The 22,578-nt window shown below is 40.5% G+C and overlaps 1 protein-coding gene across 3 annotated transcripts in view; it reads right to left on the bottom strand.

Moving 5' to 3' along the window:
- ATP10B (ATPase phospholipid transporting 10B (putative)) overlaps positions 1-22,578 on the bottom strand; it is a 428,501-nt gene that overhangs the window by 55,713 nt on the left and 350,210 nt on the right. For all 3 annotated transcript variants that reach the window (XM_069199372.1, XM_069199373.1, XM_069199374.1), the window contains 8 exons: positions 20,333-20,464; positions 18,063-18,190; positions 14,601-14,853; positions 13,326-13,561; positions 12,305-12,493; positions 6,282-6,882; positions 5,291-5,397; positions 1,893-2,019 (listed from right to left, as the gene is read on the bottom strand). In XM_069199372.1, coding sequence (XP_069055473.1) covers positions 1,893-2,019; positions 5,291-5,397; positions 6,282-6,882; positions 12,305-12,493; positions 13,326-13,561; positions 14,601-14,853; positions 18,063-18,190; positions 20,333-20,464 — 1,773 coding nt within the window. The remainder of the gene's footprint in view (positions 1-1,892; positions 2,020-5,290; positions 5,398-6,281; positions 6,883-12,304; positions 12,494-13,325; positions 13,562-14,600; positions 14,854-18,062; positions 18,191-20,332; positions 20,465-22,578) is intronic.

The following is a 22,578-nucleotide window of genomic DNA, read 5'->3' as shown; positions in this document are numbered from 1 at the left end:
GTAGATGTAATCAATGGTAGAGCCTCCCTTAAATGATGGAGGAAGGAGGCACCCAATCAGATTGTCCCTTTGCTCCTGTCAGGCTGATGATAAACTAAAAGTTGTGAAGAAGTTTTGGAATAGCTGACAGCCTCTGTCCAAAGGAAGATTCTCTGTATTTGCATCAAACCCATGTATGTTGAATTCACACAACATAATTATTTCGTGGCCAGGGTGGCTGAAGATGACCATTTCCAAGCTTTCCAGAAGTTCGAGGATTATTGCTGCTTTGGATTTACTTGGAGCATTTATGTAGGAATTGATTAATATAAGATCCACATTTTGCTGGTCAATTTTCACACCACTAATTGTTATTACTTAGGCTATTTTGCTGTTGATGGTGAGCTCAGTAGTTACCACGTGTTTGATGAAGATGGATAATCCACCAGACGGTTGACTAAAAATGCTGGGACGCGTGGCTGACTGGAAGATTTTGTGATAGCCTGGCAATAGAGAAGGGGTACATTCCCAAGTTTCTTGCATGCAACTAATGTCATTGGAATTTAAATAGGATGTTGCCACGCCAGCTCTGCTGATGCTCCTGAGGCCTGCCACATTCCATGACAAAATTGGCAGAGATTTCCGTGCTTGTGTAAGGTGGTGGTCTATGGTCCCCATGGTGCTAGTGCCGATACCTTGGCTTTTCCTGATCCCTCCACTTGCTTTGCGGGCATGTTTGTGTAACCGTGTGAACCTCTCTTCTGTTTTGTGTGCAGTCACCTAGGCCCAAAAGAGATAAAGACTGACATCCCTAAGTGCCTAAGACCAATTCCCACCTGCCTTACAACAATTCTACAGCTTATCAGGCATTATAAAACCTTGGAGCGAACACATGTTAAATAGGGAATACTAGACAAATAGGGAATACCCAAACATTCATGTAGTCTAATCTCCACTATCCAGTACTAGGTATGGTTTTATAGACTAGACCTTCAATTAATCAAGGCAGTAGGAAAAATCGATCCCATATTCCTATCACCCAGAACAACAAGGTGAACCAAGAGATAAGGTAAAAATGCCACCAACCCACGTAAACCTGCTCACAATGAGACACTGGCACTCTCTCCCACAAATGTATAACTGCCTACAACCAGGACTGTCAACAACAGTCAATCGTAACTCGCTCAGATGAATTAGTGACATGATTGTAAGGGCTAACTCCTCTCTCAAATCATGCATTTGTAAAGAGCCACATGCTGTCAAAAACATAGTCAAATGAAAGGAGATCTACATATGAAACCAGTTAAGACATTCTTAAGCTGAAGATATGTCAGCTTCCCTTGCTTTGGGCTCACTTGATGCTACTTAATAATTTATCAAAGGGCAATGTGCAAATGCTATTGACTTGATTATTGTTATTATGTCAGCAGATTTATTAGGGACCTGGTGCACAAGTAGATAAGGAGGACACAAAATGACACATCAAGGAGTCAATGGAGAAAGAGTTTTGAGGCTGTGAAGAATATAGCAAAGCTCCCATTGATCTTTACCTTTGGGGTGAAACATCTTAGAATGTAGTGTTGGATTAAAAGTACATTCTGAGGCATCCTGGACTGAAAAGATTTGTTCAGCTAATATTAATTTCATTGTATACCACAGACTATAACTGAGATAGCAGGCCAACTCAGGCTATCTAATACTAAATCCATGATATTCTCTAAATTTCCCTTTGCTGTGGTTGTTTCTCTGCATTGCCTTCAGCTACAAGCTGAAAGAAGCATTCTCTCATACATTTTCTTTAGAAATGGGATCCCTTTAAAGTTGTATACAAGTGGATTGTGACCGTGACAATATTGTAAAATGCAAATTATTCTCTTCACAAAACCTTCTTGAAATACGTTTTTCTCACTAACCAAGTAATGTTAGTTTGGTCTCAAGATGCTGTGCCGTATCCATCAGAAGTTCCTCCCTGTTGTCAATTGCAGCCTCAGCTTCTTGGCGGTAATTGGACCATCTCTGAAAGTCAGCTTCGCTCATTACCTATAAAAGATAGAAACAACTCAAACTCAACTAAGGAAAATTTAAAAGATTATTTCTCAAACAGTCAAGACCCCAGTGTATCTGATTGGCAGACAGTCACAAATTTATTTTGCAGGGTTATTCCCAAACCTTTCACTTTTTTCCTCTTATCTTTTTTCTGATCTGTTTTTGCTGGTTTTAGGACTCTGGGCACTTTACCACTGCTGACCAGTGCTAGAGGGAAAGTGCTCTCTGTCCAAATTGAACTGGTGATTGGTTTATCCATGACTGGCATATTTGATTTACTGGTAAGTCCCTAGTGAAGTGCACTGCGTGTGCCCAGGGCCTGTACATCAAATGCTAATAGTGGGCCTGTAGCACTAATTGTGCAACCCACATGAGTAGCCCTGTAAACCAGTCTCAGACCTGCCACTGAAGTGTCTGTGTGTGCAGATGTGTACTACCAGTTCAACCCAACCTAACCCAACCCTTCCCTTTTACCACATGTAAGCCACCCATAAGGTAGACCCAAGGCAGCCCCATGGGCAGGGTGCAGTGTATTTAAAAGATAGGACATGTACTAATGTGTTTTACATGTCCAGGTAGTGAAATACTGCTAAATTAGTTTTTCACTATTGTAAGGCCGACCTCTCCCGTAGGGTAACAAGAGTATTGCCTTGAAATATCTTTTAAGTGCAGTTTCCCACTGGGAGCGGATAGAGAGTTGGAGTTTGGGGTCTCTAAACTCACAATTTAAAAATACATCTTTTGATAAAGTTGTTTTTTAGATTGTCAGTTTGAAAATGCCCCTTTTAGAAAGTGGACATTTTCTTGCTTAAACCATTCAGTGCCTCTGCCTGCCTGTGTATTCCACATCTGGGTTGGCCTGCAGTTGCTGCTTCTGCCTTAGAGAGGACAAAAACGGGACGTTGCTGTGCATCCTGCTTGTGAAATTTCTCCAAGGGCTTGGACTGAGCTTGCCTCCTGTTTTGAAGTCTCATGGACATCAAAGACTTCATCTGCCAGCACTGAGGCTCTCTTGCTGAGACCCCTGACTTGCCAAGTGGTGCCACATTCAGTGCCTGGGCCCTTGTAAGGAGAAGGTGATAAAACCTGAGAGAAAATCCACGCACCAGAACTGGCCGTAAAAAAAATAATAAAAATAAAAAAAATTGACCCAGCGCCTGAACCGCAGCTGAAAAATCGATGCAGCACTGGTGAAATCAACGCATTCCCATTTCAGCATGGATTGTTCATTGCTAAGTGTCCTGATTTTCCACTCATCGTCCCTTGGCATCAAATCTTCAACATCACTGCACAGAACAAAGGCTGCTAATCCAGAAATCGGTGCATCCCCTTCCCTGCGAGGAAAGAATAAATGCATCGCTTATCCGGTGGAGAAAGAATCGACCCACAGCCTCACTTGTGAGTAAGGAATTGATGCATCAATTGCTTTTCTGATGCACCCTCGCCCCAGCTGCTTTATCTTTGACGCATATCAGGTACTTTTTTCTAAGACAATACATCCATCGAATCTTTTGGATTAAGACTCTTTTTACTTTAAAATATGATATCTTTACTTGTGTATGTTGGATTTTGGTCGTTTTGGTCTTGTTTGATTTAGAGAAATTTTGGCTACTTTTCTAATCTGGCGTGAAGTCCTTTTGTTGTGTTTTCACTGTGTTACTGTGTGTGTTTGTACAAATACTTTACACATTGCCTCTGAGATAAGCCTGACTGCTTGTGCCAAGCTACCAAGGGGGTGAGAGCAGAGGTTATCTGAGATGTTTATCTCCCTTACCCTGACTAGAGTGAGGGTCCCTACTTGGATTTGGTGTAAACTGACTGCCAACTAGCGACCTGTTCCAAGATGAACTGGTTACAAAATATTCTGCATAAGTGCTTCTTGTCCAATAGTAGTATCACTACACTATGACAGACTTCCTGAAAATAATCTGAGAACTTTGAGAAATCAAACATTTCCAGGGGCTCCTGATTAAGATTTTCATGAACTGGTAAAGGCCCAGACCACGACCTGGAAGAAATAACAAGTAACTTGGAAATAGGCAAATGAATAAACAAATTACTATTAACCACATCTCAAACCACTGCCCGTGGCAACAGCATTTTTAAGTATTTATTCAGCTCAACGAGGAATACCGTATTTTCCGGCGTATAAGACGACCCCATACTTTACCTGTTAAAATATAGGGTTTGGGCTATACTCGCTGTATAAGACTACCCCTCTTCCAATGCACACCAAATAAAAATTTAAAAACATCAGATTTGATTTTAACATGGTAATTTTAATTCAAATGCTTATGACATGCAGGTACTTAGTAGGAAAACTGTCACTTATAAACAGAAGGCTGTTTGTCATCAAACATGTAAACATAAAACAGTGCAAGTGGAATAGCCTGGAGCACATGCAGGAATACGTGCCTGTCCAGACAACTGCCAGCGAGGATTGCGGCACACGGTAAGGACAGCTCAACTCACGGTTGACCAATCAGCTCTGTGTCCACAAGTAGCTGAATCTTGTGGGATGCGGAACCCATCATACGCTTGGAATCGATTTCCAAATGCAACGCACGGTGGTTCAGCTACAGGGCGCCTGTCCCTGAAGTTTCAGCACACCGTATACCGGCGTATAAGACGACCCCCGACTTTTGAGGAGATTTTCAGGGGTGAAAAAGTCGTCTTATACGCCGGAAAATACGGTATTGTAAAAAAATAAATCTTTGGAAATGTATGGCATTTTAGTATGCATTTGCCAGAATTATAGTTCCCTGGTGACTTCTATAGTTTTTCTATCAGGGAATGATCCTGGAAAGCATTCAGGGATTTGTTAGAAAATAAAGCATGGAAAATTGCAGAAGGTAAACTGAGTGGTGAGCATATTATCAGGTCAAAACAATGCATTGAGAATTCTCTCAGCCACCTAGACATAGGCAGACACTAAACATAAAAACTGGATGTTACAGCATCAGTCAGATATGTGGCCAGTACCTCACTAGTGTGGGGTCTACAAGCCTCCTCTACAAACTAGCAAATGTGGTTTACGTGCACTTCTCTCAGAAAGTAAAAGCTACCAAAGGTCTCAATTGGCAAAGGGGCTTGCTAGTGGGAACTTGTGGGCTACATTAATCCACATACCCCAAACCATTGTTAATATTGAAGATGAGATAAAAGGGCACATAGTGTTAATGGAGCAGCTGGGGGGGTTTAAGACCATGAATCTCTAACTGTTGTTCTAAGACAACACGAGCATCACAAATTATGTTTTGACTACCTTTTTAGCGATGCACAGCGTCCTCAGACCATCCCGAGCATACCAATCCAGGTGCCTCTGTGTCCTAGACTGCACATTAGCCATTCTCTTCTGGTCATCAACATTGCCTGAAAAATATCCACGAGCCAGAACATTCCTGTTAAGTATTCCAGTCACATCTATTCACAAACACCAGAAATTGTAACACTAGCAAAAGTGGAGGATGAGTAATTAACCACTTCAAAGTAGTTGTATCAAAGTAACAATGTAATAGCTTGAATGAAGTAGATTAAGAAGCATTCCTAAAATCCATCCTGCTTCACAGGAAAGAAAAGTGTTTGATGCTCAGAAGTATCAATGACCAGCAGTGAAATTACAGGATCTTTAGGTGAAAGTGCTGATTGTATCAACACTTTAAACCATTGTGTAAGATTGTATTATGTGTAGAGCTTGTGAGGGTGAGCTGAGCACAAAAACTAAAGAAACACATTCACTTCTAACCTGAATTACCCCCAAAGACTTATATTTTACAGTAAAATGTAGAGTGTATGACTAAAGTATATCATGTGGAGAATGCAATTGCTACTGACTTTGATCCCTAAATATCTGAAAGTTGAGCCTCCTTCTGGCAAAAAGTGCTACAGAAAACTCCAGGGACTAGTTTCATGAGCAGTAGAATACAGATGTGGTCAAGGTTTCACCAAGAACATCAGGATTTAGGCCTGTGCAGTGTGTGTAAGTGCTTTATCAGCTAGAAGACATAGTGCAAAACAATTTGAACCATTTTAGGTTCCTCTCCATAATAGAACTCTGAAGTCTGAAATATTAATACACATATTTCTCGAAATTCATATATTAATACATGTTGAATTTAGCTTTTGCAAATTAATTGTCTCTGTCGTGGTCTCTATAAACTGCAGAGGACAACAACAACAGTGCTCATGAATCACAACTATGAATTTGTAGAAAATTAAACAGTAACAAAGAATAAATAAAGGAATATTATACTTACAGTGTGTAGGATCCTCCAGCAGGTCCATGATGACTGAATCAGCCCCCTTTGTGTACACGATGATCTCCTGTGTGATAGGATGGCGCACCACCACTGACATCCGCTTTCTGACAGAGTCAAAGCCCAGGGTGTACAGGAGCTCAAAGGTGAGGAGGGTACCGTGAGGCAGCCTCACTGTCACCTGCTCTGGGGTACGGGACACCAACGTAAAGCTATAGGCCCGGGCAGCATGCACTAGTGCAGCTTCATCAGGGCTTTCAGCCTCATAACAGAACTCAAGCTCCATCTGGTTCTCGGTGACAGCTGTACTGGTCTCTCCCAGGGAGGGTTCCCCACTGCTGGTGCTATTCTTGCTGCAAGTATCCTCCTTGGTATTGCTCGAGTCCGCTCCCGATGCCAAGCTGGAGGAAGACATGTTGTCCTTGGGTGAAGAGTTGCTGTTCCCTGGAGTTACTGTATTGTTTTTTCGAGAAAAGGTAGTTCTTGTGCCAGATAAGGAGGGAGAAGAGGATTGGCCGAGACGCAACTGCTTCAGCTTTTGGAAAAACTGCTGGAATTTCTCTATTGAGTTCCCTGCTTTCAGCAGTGATGGCCCTGTCACCTGGAAAAGACAGCAAAGGAGCACATCACAATTCAAAATACGATAGGAGGGAAGGGTGCTACAACTAGATGTAGTAAGCTTTTTACAGGTTGCAAACCCTTTGATTCCATGAATCAGAGGGTTTGTGTCAGGTAGAAAGCTTTTCTGAAAGCACTCAATACATTTATTATTCCAAAAACATTTACTGAATCACACAATGTGTTAAGAAATAATTACCAATTCAGATTGCTTTAATGAGGTGTGTTTTAGGTGTCCATTCCAACTACAGAATCTATAAATATATATTTATATATATTTATTTTTTCTTCACTGAAAAAAGCAGACACGTTATATAGTTAGGTTGTTTTTCTACCCGTACAAAACCATAGAAATTCAACAGTTATTGTTATACCTAAAGTTACTTTCCTGCATGATTATAGTTTCTTTAGATAAGTATAACTATAAGTATAACTAAAACTGCTGAATGTCTATGGTTTTGTTCTGGTGAAATGACAACCTAACTATGTCCTTGTAACCTTTGTTTTTTCAGTGAATTTCTATGTTTTCTTTAACGTAATCTAATATCTATATACCATATGATAATACAACCACCACTGAGCACAGCCTTCAGTTGTGTGTGCTGGGGGTTGGCCTCAGTCCCACGCTACATACACCCAACTCCTCGGCCATGCGCAGCCGACTGTTGGATACAGTGGGTGTATTTTTTGGGGGGAGGTGGAATTTTTTGATCCACGGATCATCTGTGAGTTTACAGTGGCGGTGCTGCTCTGAGCCCTGCAGTGGATCCATGGATCAGATGAAAAAAATAACTGAGCAATTATTTGCCCATGAGGGATCCCTAAGGGAACACTCCATGTGTCCTATGGGATCATGATACCTGTATCCCGACCCCCTATATGTTTTACACTCTGTTTTCTCACCCCCCCCCCGCTGATTTGAGAAATAAAATGTCGGCTGCAATTTTTCTGTCAGGTTAAGGCCAGTCAATCAGGTCTTCCAGTGGATCCATGAATCCTGGGGAAAAGCAAGTCGATCTGCAGAGGATCGCAGGCCCTATACTGATATTTTTTAAACTTTGAATAACTCTGACACTACTGAACAGATCTACACCAAATCACAACAAGTGCGATCTGTGGACCAAGATCTAGCCTCTTGACGAATTTGGTGTAATTCCGTTCAGCGGTTTGGGTTTAGCCATGACTAAATAATGCAAAATCCCTATAGACACAGAATGGGGAAAAACGTTTTGTGACCCCCTCCTTTTCTCGGCCCTCGCTATCGAATCCCCCCAAATCTTTCAACACAGCAGCTGAACTGTTGTAGTAGTTTTGAAAATTTGGTGGACATTCATCAAATGGCGCCAAAGTTTTTGGTAAAACAAAAAATGCTGCGTCTATGGAAAAAGTTGGTCCTAACTATAACTACCTATCACCAGTAGGTTATGGTTGGATATATATATATCCAAGAAAGAAGTGACTCAAACAGATGATCTCACTAAAGAACACAAATGTATTTCTACTACAATGTTTCAGCTTCCGCCTTCCTCAGGTAGTACAAGATTGTTTGCTCAGTGGCTGCACAGCTGACACTGGTGGATTTTCAAAAAGCATCATGAGTGAAGATTCCAATTGGAATGTGGAATCAATGCAGTCCTGAGAACAATCCTGGCCGCCCCATCATCTCTGGCAATGATACGGCCACTTTGAGCAAAGGCCTCTATTTCTGTCCTGTACCTAAGGACCATAATACAGCCAACATGAAGAGAGACCTAAAATCCTTTGAGAGAAGATGCAGACTTGCAGAATACATTAACAATAATTCTAATGTTGATCTGCCAAGCTACCTTCCAGATCCATTTAAGAAGTTCCGCCATCCCAAGTCATGGACCCCTCAATGTGGTAGAAATCCCGTTTTTGATACATATATTTTATCCATTAACAAACTCATCAAAGAATCAACACCTAAAAGGATTTTTGATAACATTACCAGAGAGGAAAGACAAGCCCTCTACCACCTTCAACAGAGAACAGATGTCATTATAAAACCAGCAGACAAAGGTGGTGCAGTGGTTGCCATGAAAGTATGTGATTATATTGAGGAGGGAATGAGACAACTGATGGATACCAACACTTACAAACCTTTAGAAACTGATCCCACAGAAGACTTGAACAAAGAAATCAATAACATGGTTGCAAAGTATAGGAGCTTAAACCTTATTGATGATACAGCAGATATACTTGTCCACCCCAAACCACGACCTGGAAGATTTTATATGCTTCCCAAAATTCACAAAATGAACAATCCTGGCCGCCCCATCATCTCTGGCAATGATACGGCCACTGAGAGGTTATCTTTATTTGTCGACCTGCACCTCCAGCCCATTGTCCAACAACTTCCATCATTTGTTAAGGACACCAGTCACTTTCTTCAGATTATTGAAAAATTAAACCAAACCTTTACATTTGATGATGACACTCTTCTGGCTACATTTGATGTTACATCATTATACACCAATATACCACATGATGATGGGCTTATGGCATTATCTGAAGCTCTTAATAAAAGAACTGTGAAAAAACCATCAACAAATGTGCTTACCAACATTGCAAGAGTTATCCTTAAATCCAACAATTTTACCTTCAATGGTAAACTCTATTTGCAGATACAAGGGACATCAATGGGCACTCGGATGGCTCCTTCCTATGCAAATATCTTCATGGGAAAACTGGAGGACTATATACTTGCGAGTTCTAACATCAAACCACTGGTATGGCTATGATACATTGATGACATATTTATAATATGGAATGCAGGAAGCAGAACACTTGAGCAATTTACAGCTTTTATCAACAGTATCCATCCTACCATCAAATTCACTGGCAGCAATACTACACAGAAGAGTCATCTCCCTTTTCTGGATGTGTTATTCACCATTCATGAACAAAAAATTATAACTGATCTGTACCACAAGCCTACAGATGCTCATTTGTATCTAAACTAGACTTCATGTCACCCACGCCACACTAAACTCAGCATCATCTAAAGCCAAGCACTCAGAATAAGACGCATCTGCAGCAATGAAGACACTTGTAAAGGCCATTTACAGGAGCTTGTTAGATTATTTAAAAAGCGAGGCTATCCTCTGAATATCATTCTGCAACAAATTGACAAGCCTTTGCAGTTACCCAGGGAAGCACTTATTTGGAATAACAACAGAAGAAACAAAAGTGACAGAATCCCTTTTGTGGTTGACTATCATCCATCAGCTCCCAACTACAGAAATATAATACAAACAACTTTTCCCTTACTATCTACTTGTGAAAAATTGCAAAAGCTTTTTCCAAAACCGCCAGTCATTGCTTACTGCAGAGCTCCCAATATACGATCACTTATTGTGAGAGCTGAACTTAAGCAATCTGTAACAAATGCAGGAGTTCATTGCTGTGATTCCAAAAGGTGCATCACATGTGAATACCTTTTACAAACATCATCAGTAACTAGCTCTGTTACAAAAAGGAGCTATGGAATAAGACAGCATCTTACATGTCGCTCTACATGCATTATTTATGTGATTCAGTGCCAACGTCAAAGCTGTAAAAAACAATATGTAGGTCAAACTGTGAATGACCTCCGTACACGATTCAGGAACCACAAATCGGCAATAATTAACAAGAAACTTGACCAGCCTGTAGCCAACCATTTTAACCTTGTGGACCATTTACTATCAGATTTGAAGATTTTCCCTGTGGAACATGTTTTAAAGGAAGAACTACTGGACATCAGAGAAAATTTCTGGATGTACCGTTTAAAATCACTGCATCCAGATGGACTGAACATCACTGACAATACCACTTGATTTCTGCATATCTGAAGAGTTCTCAGGACTGCATTGATTCCACATTCCAATTGGAATCTTCACTCATGATGCTTTTTGAAAATCCACCAGTGTCAGCTGTGCAGCCACTGAGCAAATAATCTTGTACTACCTGAGGAAGGCGGAAGCTGAAACGTTGTAGTAGAAATATATTTTTGTTCTTTAGTGAGATCATCTGTTTGAGTCACTTCTTTCTTTGATATTACATTTTCTTGTGGCTCATTGTATCCTTTGGGATCCAGATTTTTGCCCTGGCTGGCTGTTGTTTTCTTGTGATCCTGCATCTTCCAGTATATATATATATATATATATATATATATATATATATATATATATATATATATATATGTATGTAGACACAAACACATACATACATATACATACACATTGAAAAGTTGATGACTGCTTAGTTGGGGGTGCAACTCATTCCTCCCACTTTGCAATTTGGGACAATCACTCCAGGGAGAGTAGGCAGTGGTTGAGGGAACCACTGCCAACTCTCAATGCAGTTTTTCACAACTAAAACCTAAAGGAAAGAAAAGAAAGTGCAACCCTTTTCCTTTAAGGAAACTGGGCAACTTTAAAAAGAAAAAAAAGATATATATTTAGTTTTGTAATGCAAAGACAGGCAGGTTGGTCTGCAATTTGTGATCCGCTTAAGCATAGGCACGTCGTTCTGTAACCCACTCCGTATTGATATTTTACAATTGATTTTATAGTTATTAGTACTAAGGCCATTTCACAATAAGGCAGTAGGAAAATTACGATCGATTTTGCGACCACAATTTTTGAACATATGGCCCTGGTTGTTTACCTGTCACAAAAAATTGGTTACTTCTAAAATCATTTCAATACACACGCTTTGATGACAGAAAAACGCTCAGCGTGTGAATCTAGTCTAGGTTCAGGCTAGAAAACTACCTTCTTTCCAGCAATGCACCCATTGCTGAGATTAGTACACCAGCAATATTTAGGACCCAAAACAAGAGGAGGGTAACAGAAGAGGCGTTCTACCAGAAAGAGAAGTCACCCAATCCCTTTACAGTACAGATCACATTTGAGAAGACTTGTGGGCATTCCAATGACACAAATTCCCCAGCAATTAATTTAGATATGTTGGACATAGTTGGTAAGTGCTGCCAGTCGAACACCTGCAACCTCGTAAATGCCAGACACCACCAATACCACCCCACAAATTTATTGCTGGGACAGCCTATAAAGAATTCTTTAGACTTTTTAATCTTAATCTTCAAAGACAAATCTACGTCACTGTCTGTAACCTACACAGCATTTACTTACTTTAAGTAAATTCTGAAAACGCCAATGATCTACCCTACAACCAAACTTATTCCGAGGGTGATTACAATCTTGGCCAATTGAGGAATCATTTTGAAATGATCTACCTGCTAGAAATGGATGAAATGATTAAAGCCACAGTCAGAAAAATACAACATTTCTATTACCTTTTTCTTCTATACATATGCAATCTAAAACACAATGGCCACACTGAAACCAATCTATATCTGAGTTGTCTGGTGACATACGTACCCGTTGTCTGGGTTCTGTAGCAGTTGACACAACAACGGTGTTGCAAATGGCTAGTGCCAGGAAGAAATCTGTAATGGCAGAGTTAAGAGCACTATTGCCTGCTGGTTTTGTAGACTTCAGCCCCTCAATATGAACAGCAGCATCTCTCACCTTCTTCAAAAGCATGCTGTCTGGGGTCACGTCCTTTTCCTAAAGGGCAAGCGAAAAAAGTTATGAATTGGAAGAGCACCAAATGCCAACTGATTCTGGAATAATGCCTTTCGATTGGGATACGGCTAAACAACTGATTTTTTTAAAAAAAATTGATAGGTTAGCCAGAATTCAGGTTGTTCAACATTGCAAGTGTCCACTAACTTGTTCATAACTGCACACCAAAGATAGAGGCACGAATAACAAATAAGACCATTGAACTTAGTTTTTTAAGTTTCATTTATATAGCTCTCTTTTTTCTGTGTTTTGATTAATTTATATCTCTGTGAGTAACTTTCTTTTTCAAGTGCGTATGGTCTCGTTAGTCATCTTCTGCTAATTGAGTTATACATTTCTTCAATAACATTCTAATTGTTGAGGTTTTCTTTCTTTGTCCAATTGTTTGCTGTGTCTACACCTAGACATATAGCATTGTTTGCATAATGCAAATAACAAACAAATAAACAAAAATAAATGTTGCCCTGTTCAGTATACGGACAGCTGATACATAGCATACAGGCTTAAGTCTCGTTGTCACGCATAGCTCTGACAGCCATGTGACTTACAAATGGAAAGAATGTCAACATTTAATCATGTGAAGGAGCCTGCCATGGAATTGCAAATGTAAAGTTGCAACTGTTTGATCAGATTTATGAAAGGTCACCAATTTGCACAAGTTGCAAATTGCACAGCATGTTAACGGGCATTCAGTATTCTAGTACACCAGTGGGTACTTACATCTGAATTTAAACCATCTAGAGACGCATTAATCACATTAAAATAAGAATAGTTATTTACAATTACAATTAAGTAAAAAGAGGCTCATACTCACGATAGGACTGCTGAAAGCTACTTCAGATGTAGGAACTTCAAAACGCCCTTCAGATTTCTTCCGGTAGTGGCCATGGAATCGGGCTCGGGCACTGTGACATCGACGCAAGGTTTTGGTACCAAGGCTCCCCGTCTTGGAGATTGTGCCAACATCCAAGTTATTCAGAGAAAAGTTACGATTCCTGGACAAATCTTCAACGTCCAGGTCTAGATCCTTATGCAGTTCCAAGCGTTTTGCTGGAAAGAAATGAAACACCTAGAGCTTAATCATTGCCCACTTGCTGCATTGGGGGACATTAGAGAGGAAGCAAACTGCATGCATTGGGAATTGCCATTCCAAAATATTCAAAATGCAAATCCATCTAGTCCTCCCAGATAGATTTTAAATGTCCGGCTGCAAATCCAAATAGCTGATGACTACCATTGCAATTTGCAGTTTATTGTTAATCAGTAAAAAATCATTAAAAAATCGTGAAAAACTGCAATTGCCACTGGGCATACTCGTTGATAGGGATTACAGCTTGCACCAGAGTGCAAATCAGTGGGAAAAAGTGAATGCAAAAACATAAGTCAGAGGTCATGACCATTCTAAATTATCATTGGACATTTGTAATTTAAACAGCCCAATAAGGATTTTGGGTGCCACATTTACTAGCACTGTAAATGCATAGGTATATAATAGGAGGACAAGGTATCAGAGGACTCTAGTCAGGAAAATTAAATAGAGATGTGCAAAAAACTATTACACATTTTCTCACCCAAGATTCTTCAGTTGTGCAAGAAACTTCAATAATGTGGTGAGGTTTCAAGTCTTTTCCTAGAGAGTAAAATGTGCACAATCCGATATCTGCAGGTAGATCATTCATCCTGTTCAATTGCTTGTGTGTGGTGGGTTTGGAAGGGAAGTGGATTCTTACTCCTTTGAGAACATTTCAGATAAAAATGTAAAACATTTTGCCAAACCCTAATCGGCTTGCATAATGTCTTAACTGCCAACCAAATTGTTTTATGCTCTTAACTTACTATTACAATTTAACAAAAAATGGGGTTATTAAAACATTTTAAAACTGTTGGACTGTTAGCTAACCTCTTGTTTAACTCTAACTATTTACTTTGTGGAAAAATGCAGTGCCTTCTTTTTTTATGGGAGCGTGAGGTAAAAGTTGAAAAATATCCTGTTACAACTTTTGTTTCCAGAGACAGTTCGCATAGCATAGGAATATTTAGAAGTACAAACATTGGCACCTAAATGGGGTATTCGCAAATAATTTCTTACCATTCTCCTGATGAGAGAACTCATGGCCCGAGATGGTGCAGCGACGAAACACCATCTTGTTCTCCGTCAGAGTTCCAGTTTTGTCAGAGAAGACGTATTGGATTTGACCCAGGTCCTCTGTGATATTTAGGGCCCTGCATTGGATTGACATATCAATCTCCTCATCATACAGATCGATGTCATTGTGGATGAAGAAGATCTGCCCAACTTTCACTAACTCAATAGACACATAGAGGGAGATAGGGATCAGGATCTGTAAAGAGAAGGACCCAGTTTTGTTAGAACCTCATGAGTTATTGTGATACAGAAATTTCATCAACTGTTCAGGTACACATGTACTAGGTATAACTCACAGTGCCAAAACATGTTTAAACAAACATGGAGAGAAAAGTGCAGTACTGGCGGGGACAGTGGTGCTGCAGATCCAAGAAGGGCACGTGAACTCCTGTTATTACAACTGAGTGACTCCCGACAAACCATCCCAAGGCGCTGTGTACTTATTTTAGAAGTAACACATAAACTGCTAGCACTGCTTCTGTATAAATACTCACCATAAAAACAGAATCATTGGTTCAGTGATCCAATGCAGGCATGCATTAATAAATGCAACTATGTAAATGTCATGCAGGGCCCTTTGCAGATGTTTTGAGTTGATAGCACAAGTAGGAGGCACTTGTACTGAGTTAAGTACAAAACTGCCAAGTGCACTGCAACCTTTTATTAGATTGCAGAAGTTAAGTTGAAGGAAGGGTACCTGGCAATTAGATCGACAGCATATTTAAGAAGGACTGTTTGCAACTTTATCTCGTCATTTTGGCCATCAATACTTATAGATTGGTGTCTATGAAGGGTGATGGATTGTTCTATGATCTACTCTGTCCCTCGGAACGCTCTGAACAAACATAATGCTCTTTTGTACAGAAGATTTTCCCCGCAGCGCTCGCATCACACCTCCCTCTTTCCTGGTTTGCTCCAGCTCGATCATGAAAAGTGTGCCTGCTAAGATGTTGAATAGTCGAAGAATTCTTAGTTGATGAGGATGTTTATGTGAAAACAAGGAAAGAAAAATAGAGGCGAATCAGCCTTTTCAACAGCCTATCTCTCAATTTGTGGGCAAGGGTGAAGGGGCGATGTCCATCTGAGTAGCATAGTCATATTCTCCTCACTGATGGGAATCAGAGGTAAAACGGAGCTCAGCACTCAGCAGCAGTCCCAATTCCCCAAAAGACCCCCATTCTGTCTTTTCATTGCAGCCCCAGAAACATCTGATCTGCTTCTGCTTCTCCTTGGCAGGTGCTATAAATAGCAATATAGATGTTTTGCTGCTATTAACTTCTCTTCATATGCTCATTATCACTTCACATGTAACGATTTCTAGGTCAGGATTTTTTTTTTTTTTTAAGTTATGATCCAGCAGCTGCTTTTGTCCATCAGTGTGCAAGAGATTAGAAAGAGACTGTCTGTTAAAACGCAATGCCCTCACATTGATTGCGGCCCCTGGCACTGGCAATGGCCCCTCCTAACTGCTGCCTACAAGGGAAGATCCCTAATGACATCCAAGACAGCACAAAATTTGCCTTTTCTTATTTACCCAGCTTAGAAAATACTGTGCAATGCATTTACTTGGGGATAGGAGCCTGGCCTTCGTATATAACAATTCTGAAGTTGGAAGTCGGGCTGATTGCCTTAAAACGCTTCAGGTGCCTATGGCCACCTTACCTACAGTCAAAAGACAAGTCCCAAAGTATGTTCAGCCAGTTCTGTGTGTCAATCATGTTGTGAATATTAAAAGAAGATTCAGGGCTGCTCCTCTGACAGGAAGTTGCCTTTAGCACGAGATAGTGGTTAGCGGCATAAGGGGTGAAGCCATTCAGTCTTTCCTGTCCATGAGGCAGATCCTAAAGCCATGCCTCAGAGATCACGTAAGAGATTCACCTTTTTCTGGCTTCTTGACTCCAAAACATTTCACTACCGCTGTGGATGCCTGGACAGTCATGTATCCAAGTCCCATATTCAGATTTGTAACCGTAATAACCTACCCCAGATCAGGATGTTTGACTCGAGTCTGCCCCAGTACACCTTTCTGTCACCAGTTTCTTGTTTCACCCTCCCCATTGTGGAAATTCCCAGGAAGATGTGCCCTCCCACTGGTTGGCTGCAGTTATGATTTTGAAGATTACACACCCTTTCAATGACCAGATTTGTAATACGTTTTCTCAATATCTTGAAAAACAATTAGGAATTTCCTGTTTCTGCTTTGACTTGAAAAGGGGCTCTGCATCACCACAACACAAGAGACAGTGCCTAGCCATGAATGGGGCTAAGTATTGCTTTTGCACTCAAGGATGTAGTCAAACCTAGAGCACCAGATTAGCCATGTTGCTGTGCCCTGCCTGGAAGCTACTTGAATATTTGCAAAGAAAGGGATCATCACAATCTAAAAGCTAAATCATTAGGTTTCAAGACTGAGACCTGTGTGGAGAATAACTCAGGAAAGATACTATTCCCATCAGTCAGAGATGTGGAGGCCAGTTGCCTGGGACTGAAACTGTAAGAGATCCATCTGAATCAAATTAGATAGGTACCAAAATACTACACCTGTGTGCGAACCTACACATATTTTAATCACCCCAGCTTTGTGGGAGTTACTATCACCTAGGTCCATCCTATAGAAGAATACTATAGATTCTTGAGAATGTTCTTGTAGTTAACAAAGATCACCCTGACAATAGAACCATTGGTACCACCACCTTACAATGTGAAGGTGCAGCGGTATCACCATTTAAAAGGTACGGTAGTACCATAAAAGCTGAATTAAGAGTAGAAAGCTAGAACTTGGTTTTCAACTTGAGTAAAACACTAGCTAAGAACCTAGGCCACCAAAGATCAATAGAAAAAGTACACTCCACAATTCCTGCAGCCAGTGATGATTTAGAACAACCCTTACAATGTAAAATCAATTACAAACTATTCATAAAAACAGATAGAATAAAAAACATAAGAGGTGTGTTGGCTCATGTAATCTATTACCCACTGCAGAAAACTCAGCCTTTAATCCTTTGGAGTTGGATATATACAGGAAAGTCCAGGTCAGTCATGCCCATCATGCGTGTTTTAACAACAAGAAACAATTCCGTTACTTGTACACACTGCATACAGTTTCCAATACTACTGCTAGACTTCTAAAATGGTCTGATGTGCAAATACCTATGATTTTCTGAGAACTGAAATAAGCTTACTAGAATGTAATCTACTTCTAGTTCAAATGTTACACAAGTGTCAGACATTAATTTACACTGTTTGGAAGTCATTGAATGCATACCATTGATACCCCAAGATAGTAATGTCAACCATACCAGCCTTAAACATTGGGTACTGTTAGGCAACTCAAAATCTAAAGGACACACTCTGCATATCAAAAACTGATAGGTATTGTTTTTGCTTTGTGGGGGCGATACGTACCTGAAGCAGGATGATCATAGTCAGAAACATGAAGAATCCTCCCAAAGCGGGTGAGTAGTATGTTCCATCAGAATTGGGAACATCAAAGGGGGGATGGGCAGTGAAATGTGAGATCCAAATGCCGTACCCTATGTGGAGACAAGCGAACAATGAGAGTAAGCTTCACTAAGCAGTATTTAGCCAGTAAACAATGCAACTGCAGAAACTGTGTCATGTGATGTCAAGAGAGATTTTAGTCGGGTTATCATATCAACAAGGAGGTAATTTAGCTTTGGTTCTTCTTGGAACTGGATGCTCTGCATAGCTGCATACAGTGAAAGATAAATGGAAAGGAAGTTTGCTCTGCTTTAAGGGCTCAAATAGTGACTTATTTGCAGTACGAATGGTATGTTTATACCAGTATACCCAAAACGAAACTTCCCATAAAAAGGATTAGATTATTTTCCTAGGGGACTCTGAAAGACTCCTGGGGGCCTGAGGAAGAGTCCTTCTATAAAAGTCTGGCTTTGACACAGCTGTACACTGTATTCAGAGACGAAGACATGTCTGTAAATACCAAACGTCCATACAACCCCTTCACCTAGGAATAAATGCTTGTATCAAACTGAGGGGGGTACTTGATGATGCACAACAGGAGATTCAAACTCGAGCTCCTGACATTTTACTACTTGGAATTTCAAAATCTAAAGAGGCTTCAATAGGAGATACTTCCCCTGTTAAACTTTCCATGAAATTGAGGGTGCTGGCATGTTGTAAGTCAAGACTTTTTGTTGTTATGTGGTGTAGTAATGATATAGCATATCAGTGCAAAGCTATAAGGCACTGAATGACAATTCCAATGGACACTGAATTACTCAGCAGTCACATCAAATCATGTTTTTTACTCTGTTTTGTTTTTTGAAATGTACACAGGTTATAACAAGGATACAAAACGAGTCATTTAGCCACATAGTTGCTCATGGAGGTATGCAAAAGAACTTGGAGGTTTACATACATAAGCATGTGCTCATAAAAAGAGCGAGACCAAAAATAGATTCTAGTCCATGCTTCCCTAGTAAAGTGTGAAGGTGTAATATGTCCCCTGACAAGTGGTATATATCTAAACAACAATAACAAACCAAGGAGCAATAAGAAAGTAACCAAGTAACCCCACCCCACCCTTTCACAACGCAGTCACTTTGAAAAGAGAATAAAGGGGATAAAGAGAGAAGAGGGTCCCTGGGTGGTGCTCTGGAGGGGAAGGGCTTAAGAAGAGGTCCCTGTACTGATGGAATCTGGGTAATGTTATGGCCGTCTCATATTTTGTGGCTGATTTCAAGGGCGATATGTGCTGCTCAACATCTTATTTTTAGTGAAAAAGCTGGAGGGCATTGAAGGCTTGGCAGGGAAAAGCAAAGAAATTCTAGTCTGGACGTATAGTCAACAAGGAGGCACCAGATCACCATGAACGTCTTCTCAGTAAGAGCCAGTGTTTGGAAAATATGTTGCTAGGATATGCCAGAGCCCAAATCAAACTATTTTAAATGGTGGCGATTATGTCCTTACTGGCCATAAATAAAGTCTAAAAACAAAAATGAAGTTTTGGAGCCATTGTACTTCAAGCCAATAAAAAAAGAAAAAAGAAAAAAAAAAAAAAAAATCAATTTGGCTAATGCTCAAGTTTGGAAGTTCTATCTTCCTTCTTTAATGCTCATTCTTTTCTTCGTTTTTCCCTTTTCGTTTTCCCCGACTTCAGTTTTTCTTTCAATTAGTTCACCTTCCTTGTACATACGTATGTCCTTTCTTACTATCTGGCTTTTCTATAGTCAGTTCTACTATTTCTTACTTTTGTTCTGCTCTCTTTTCGTTCATTTGTTCGGTCAACCATTTTTCCTTTTTTTCGGATAGTTTTTCTTCTTTACACCTGTCCTTACTTTCTGTTGGAGCTGCATCTTTCCTTCTTTTCTAGGCTTGTTTTCTTTCTCTCAGTTTTAGCCCTCCTTTCCTTACAGACTATCATTCCATGTTACCCCACATTGTTAACCACCACCAACCTCCGGTTTCAATCCTATGCTGGGCAATTTACAATTGGTTTCTAATGTATACAAATTGCGAAAGTGGAAATTTTCATACTCTCGGTCTGAATCCAGAATGGTCATAGTCCTCACCTACACATAATGGCAAGGAAATCTTGGCTATTTTGACAAAGGCAGAGCAGCAAGTAAAATAAACTTACATGCTTCTCCCACATTCTCCACTGAGCCTATCCCACCATCATGTATCTTGCTTACCGAGAGCCCCTGTGAGGCACATGAGGAAGAGCAATCCAACGCAAAAGAAGACATCAATGTTCATTCGTCGCTCAATCTTGCTGCGCTTATAGCGAGGGCCACTGTTGTTCAACATTGCTTTGGTCTCATGACCTATGAGAAAAGAAATGGAAGTTATAAGGACCGTGGAACACACTAAGGGGGTTATTCCAACTTTGGAGGAGGTGTTAATCCGTCCCAAAAGTGACGGAAAAGTGACGGATTTACCACCAGCCGTATTACGAGTCCATTATATCCTATGGAACTCGTAATACGGCTGGTGGTATATCCGTCACTTTACCGTCACTTTTGGGACGGATTAACACTCCTCCAAAGTTAGAATAACCCCCTAAGTTTTGCAATTCAACTATATAGTAATTTGACTTTGCCAATGGAAAGAATGATGGGGCATGCCTGGCGAGCATTATTATTTACATGCCCAGGAATTCAGACAGCAGCAGAATACAGGTTTGCTATCTCAGTACCAAGCTTATGGAAAGCCTGGTAGGTATGGATGTGGGGTGGTAACTGTTGAGTTGGGGTCTAACTGTCTGGAATTACCCCTCCCCCTCTTGTGCCTTGAAGAGCCCTATTTAGGAAAAAGGGTGTCCTTAGAAGACCTGACCATTTGTAAATGATGCGTTTTCACTGTTGCACCACTCTTATTACCAGTTTTGTGTTGTGAATTGCACCGTGTTTAAAATGGGTCATGGTTTCCATAGAAGTAACTAGCATAGTATATTCACCTTGAAAGGATTTGTAAACTCAAAGTTCTTCACAGAAGCAAGAAAATAATATAAGCAAACTAAGTCCAACTAGAAAGGTGAACAATGATCCATGTTGTCTGCTAAATCTGCGTGGGAGAAAGCATTTTTACAGCTACTGCATGAATCTACTTGTGATCTACACATATAGCAGACTTCTAGGACAGTCAAGCACAAGACTTTATTTATGTGGGCACATTAGAAGCACGCTCTGTGAGGGTATTTTGTGGGGCATATACCTACACCGTCAAACCTAGGAATCCTTAATACACACAGAACACTATATATTGGGTATGCATAGAGGGGCAGTGACTTAAAAGGCCATGCTGTTTAGCTAAAGGTATGTACATATCCTTATCCATATGCATTGTAAGAAAAGACTGTGCCATCACTAGGTATGATGACCATCACCAATGTAAAGTCAGCTGCATGTCAGGCCCACCTTGGAACGGCCGGTAAGGTTAGGACACAGCCACTCATGTTCCAAGCTCTCCTGACATGTGAATGATTTCCCAGCCCTGCTAGTCTTTCATTAAAATCAAAATGTCAAAATAATCTTGTAATGTTTTCAAAACCCACCCTACCGCTGGAAAAATACAGAATGTAGAAAAACACGTATGTTTGAGGGGAAAAAACACCTGTGTAAGGGATGAGAGTTGCTAGCATGTGACCACCACACATCTCCTTCAATAGAGTAAGTTTGATTATGAAATTTCTTGGTCAATATTTTTACAAAGTTGCAGAGGGAAATTGGCCAAATCTGAGTGAAACTGTTAATGAGGAATTAGACCGAAGTGCTGAAGATATTCGGTTTACGCATTTGTTGAAATCAATGCAATCAAACACTGTTATATGAAAGGCTTGTTAATATATTACCAAGAAGCGTCCTGAGATGAGAAGAAACAGAAGAGAGACAACAGTTGTGATACATTCGAAGTAGCAGAAAGAAAAAAGAAAAATACAATGGTGTGGCAGGCCTTTAGGTGGAACACCAGTCCTGATTTACAGGGATGATGGTCCTGGAACACTGCTAGACAGAATAGCTGCCTAGTGGGTTTAGGGTGACCTAACACGGAGACCAGATATTGAGGAAGTGGAAAATTGCTGCTGGGGTGAGCCCACAAGGACACAGTCAGGGATGACGTTTTTGACAACTGTATACACCAATGGCCATTCTACCTAGCTATGTGGGTCCCATTACTAGAAAGACAAACTAAATGAGAGATGGTTCAAAGGACACCAAAGAGGGGGTCCCAGATCTGGGATTTTATCACTAAATAGGCAAATTCAACGGTCCCATCATTGGGTAGACAAATTCAATGAAAGGCAGATCAGAAGAAATGGCATCTAGAGTAACTAATTCTGGTGGGCTCATCGTTAGAGAGACATCCTCAATGACGTGCAGTTTGGAAGAGTACTCCAAAGAGCATGCAGGGATTGCCGCATGCACTTATTAACAAACCG

Source organism: Pleurodeles waltl, chromosome 7 (genome assembly GCF_031143425.1).
Source record: "Pleurodeles waltl isolate 20211129_DDA chromosome 7, aPleWal1.hap1.20221129, whole genome shotgun sequence".
Lineage (NCBI taxonomy): Eukaryota > Metazoa > Chordata > Amphibia > Caudata > Salamandridae > Pleurodeles > Pleurodeles waltl.
The sequence above is the reverse complement of the archived record's forward strand: the minus strand, read 5'-3'. Positions and strand labels throughout refer to the sequence as shown.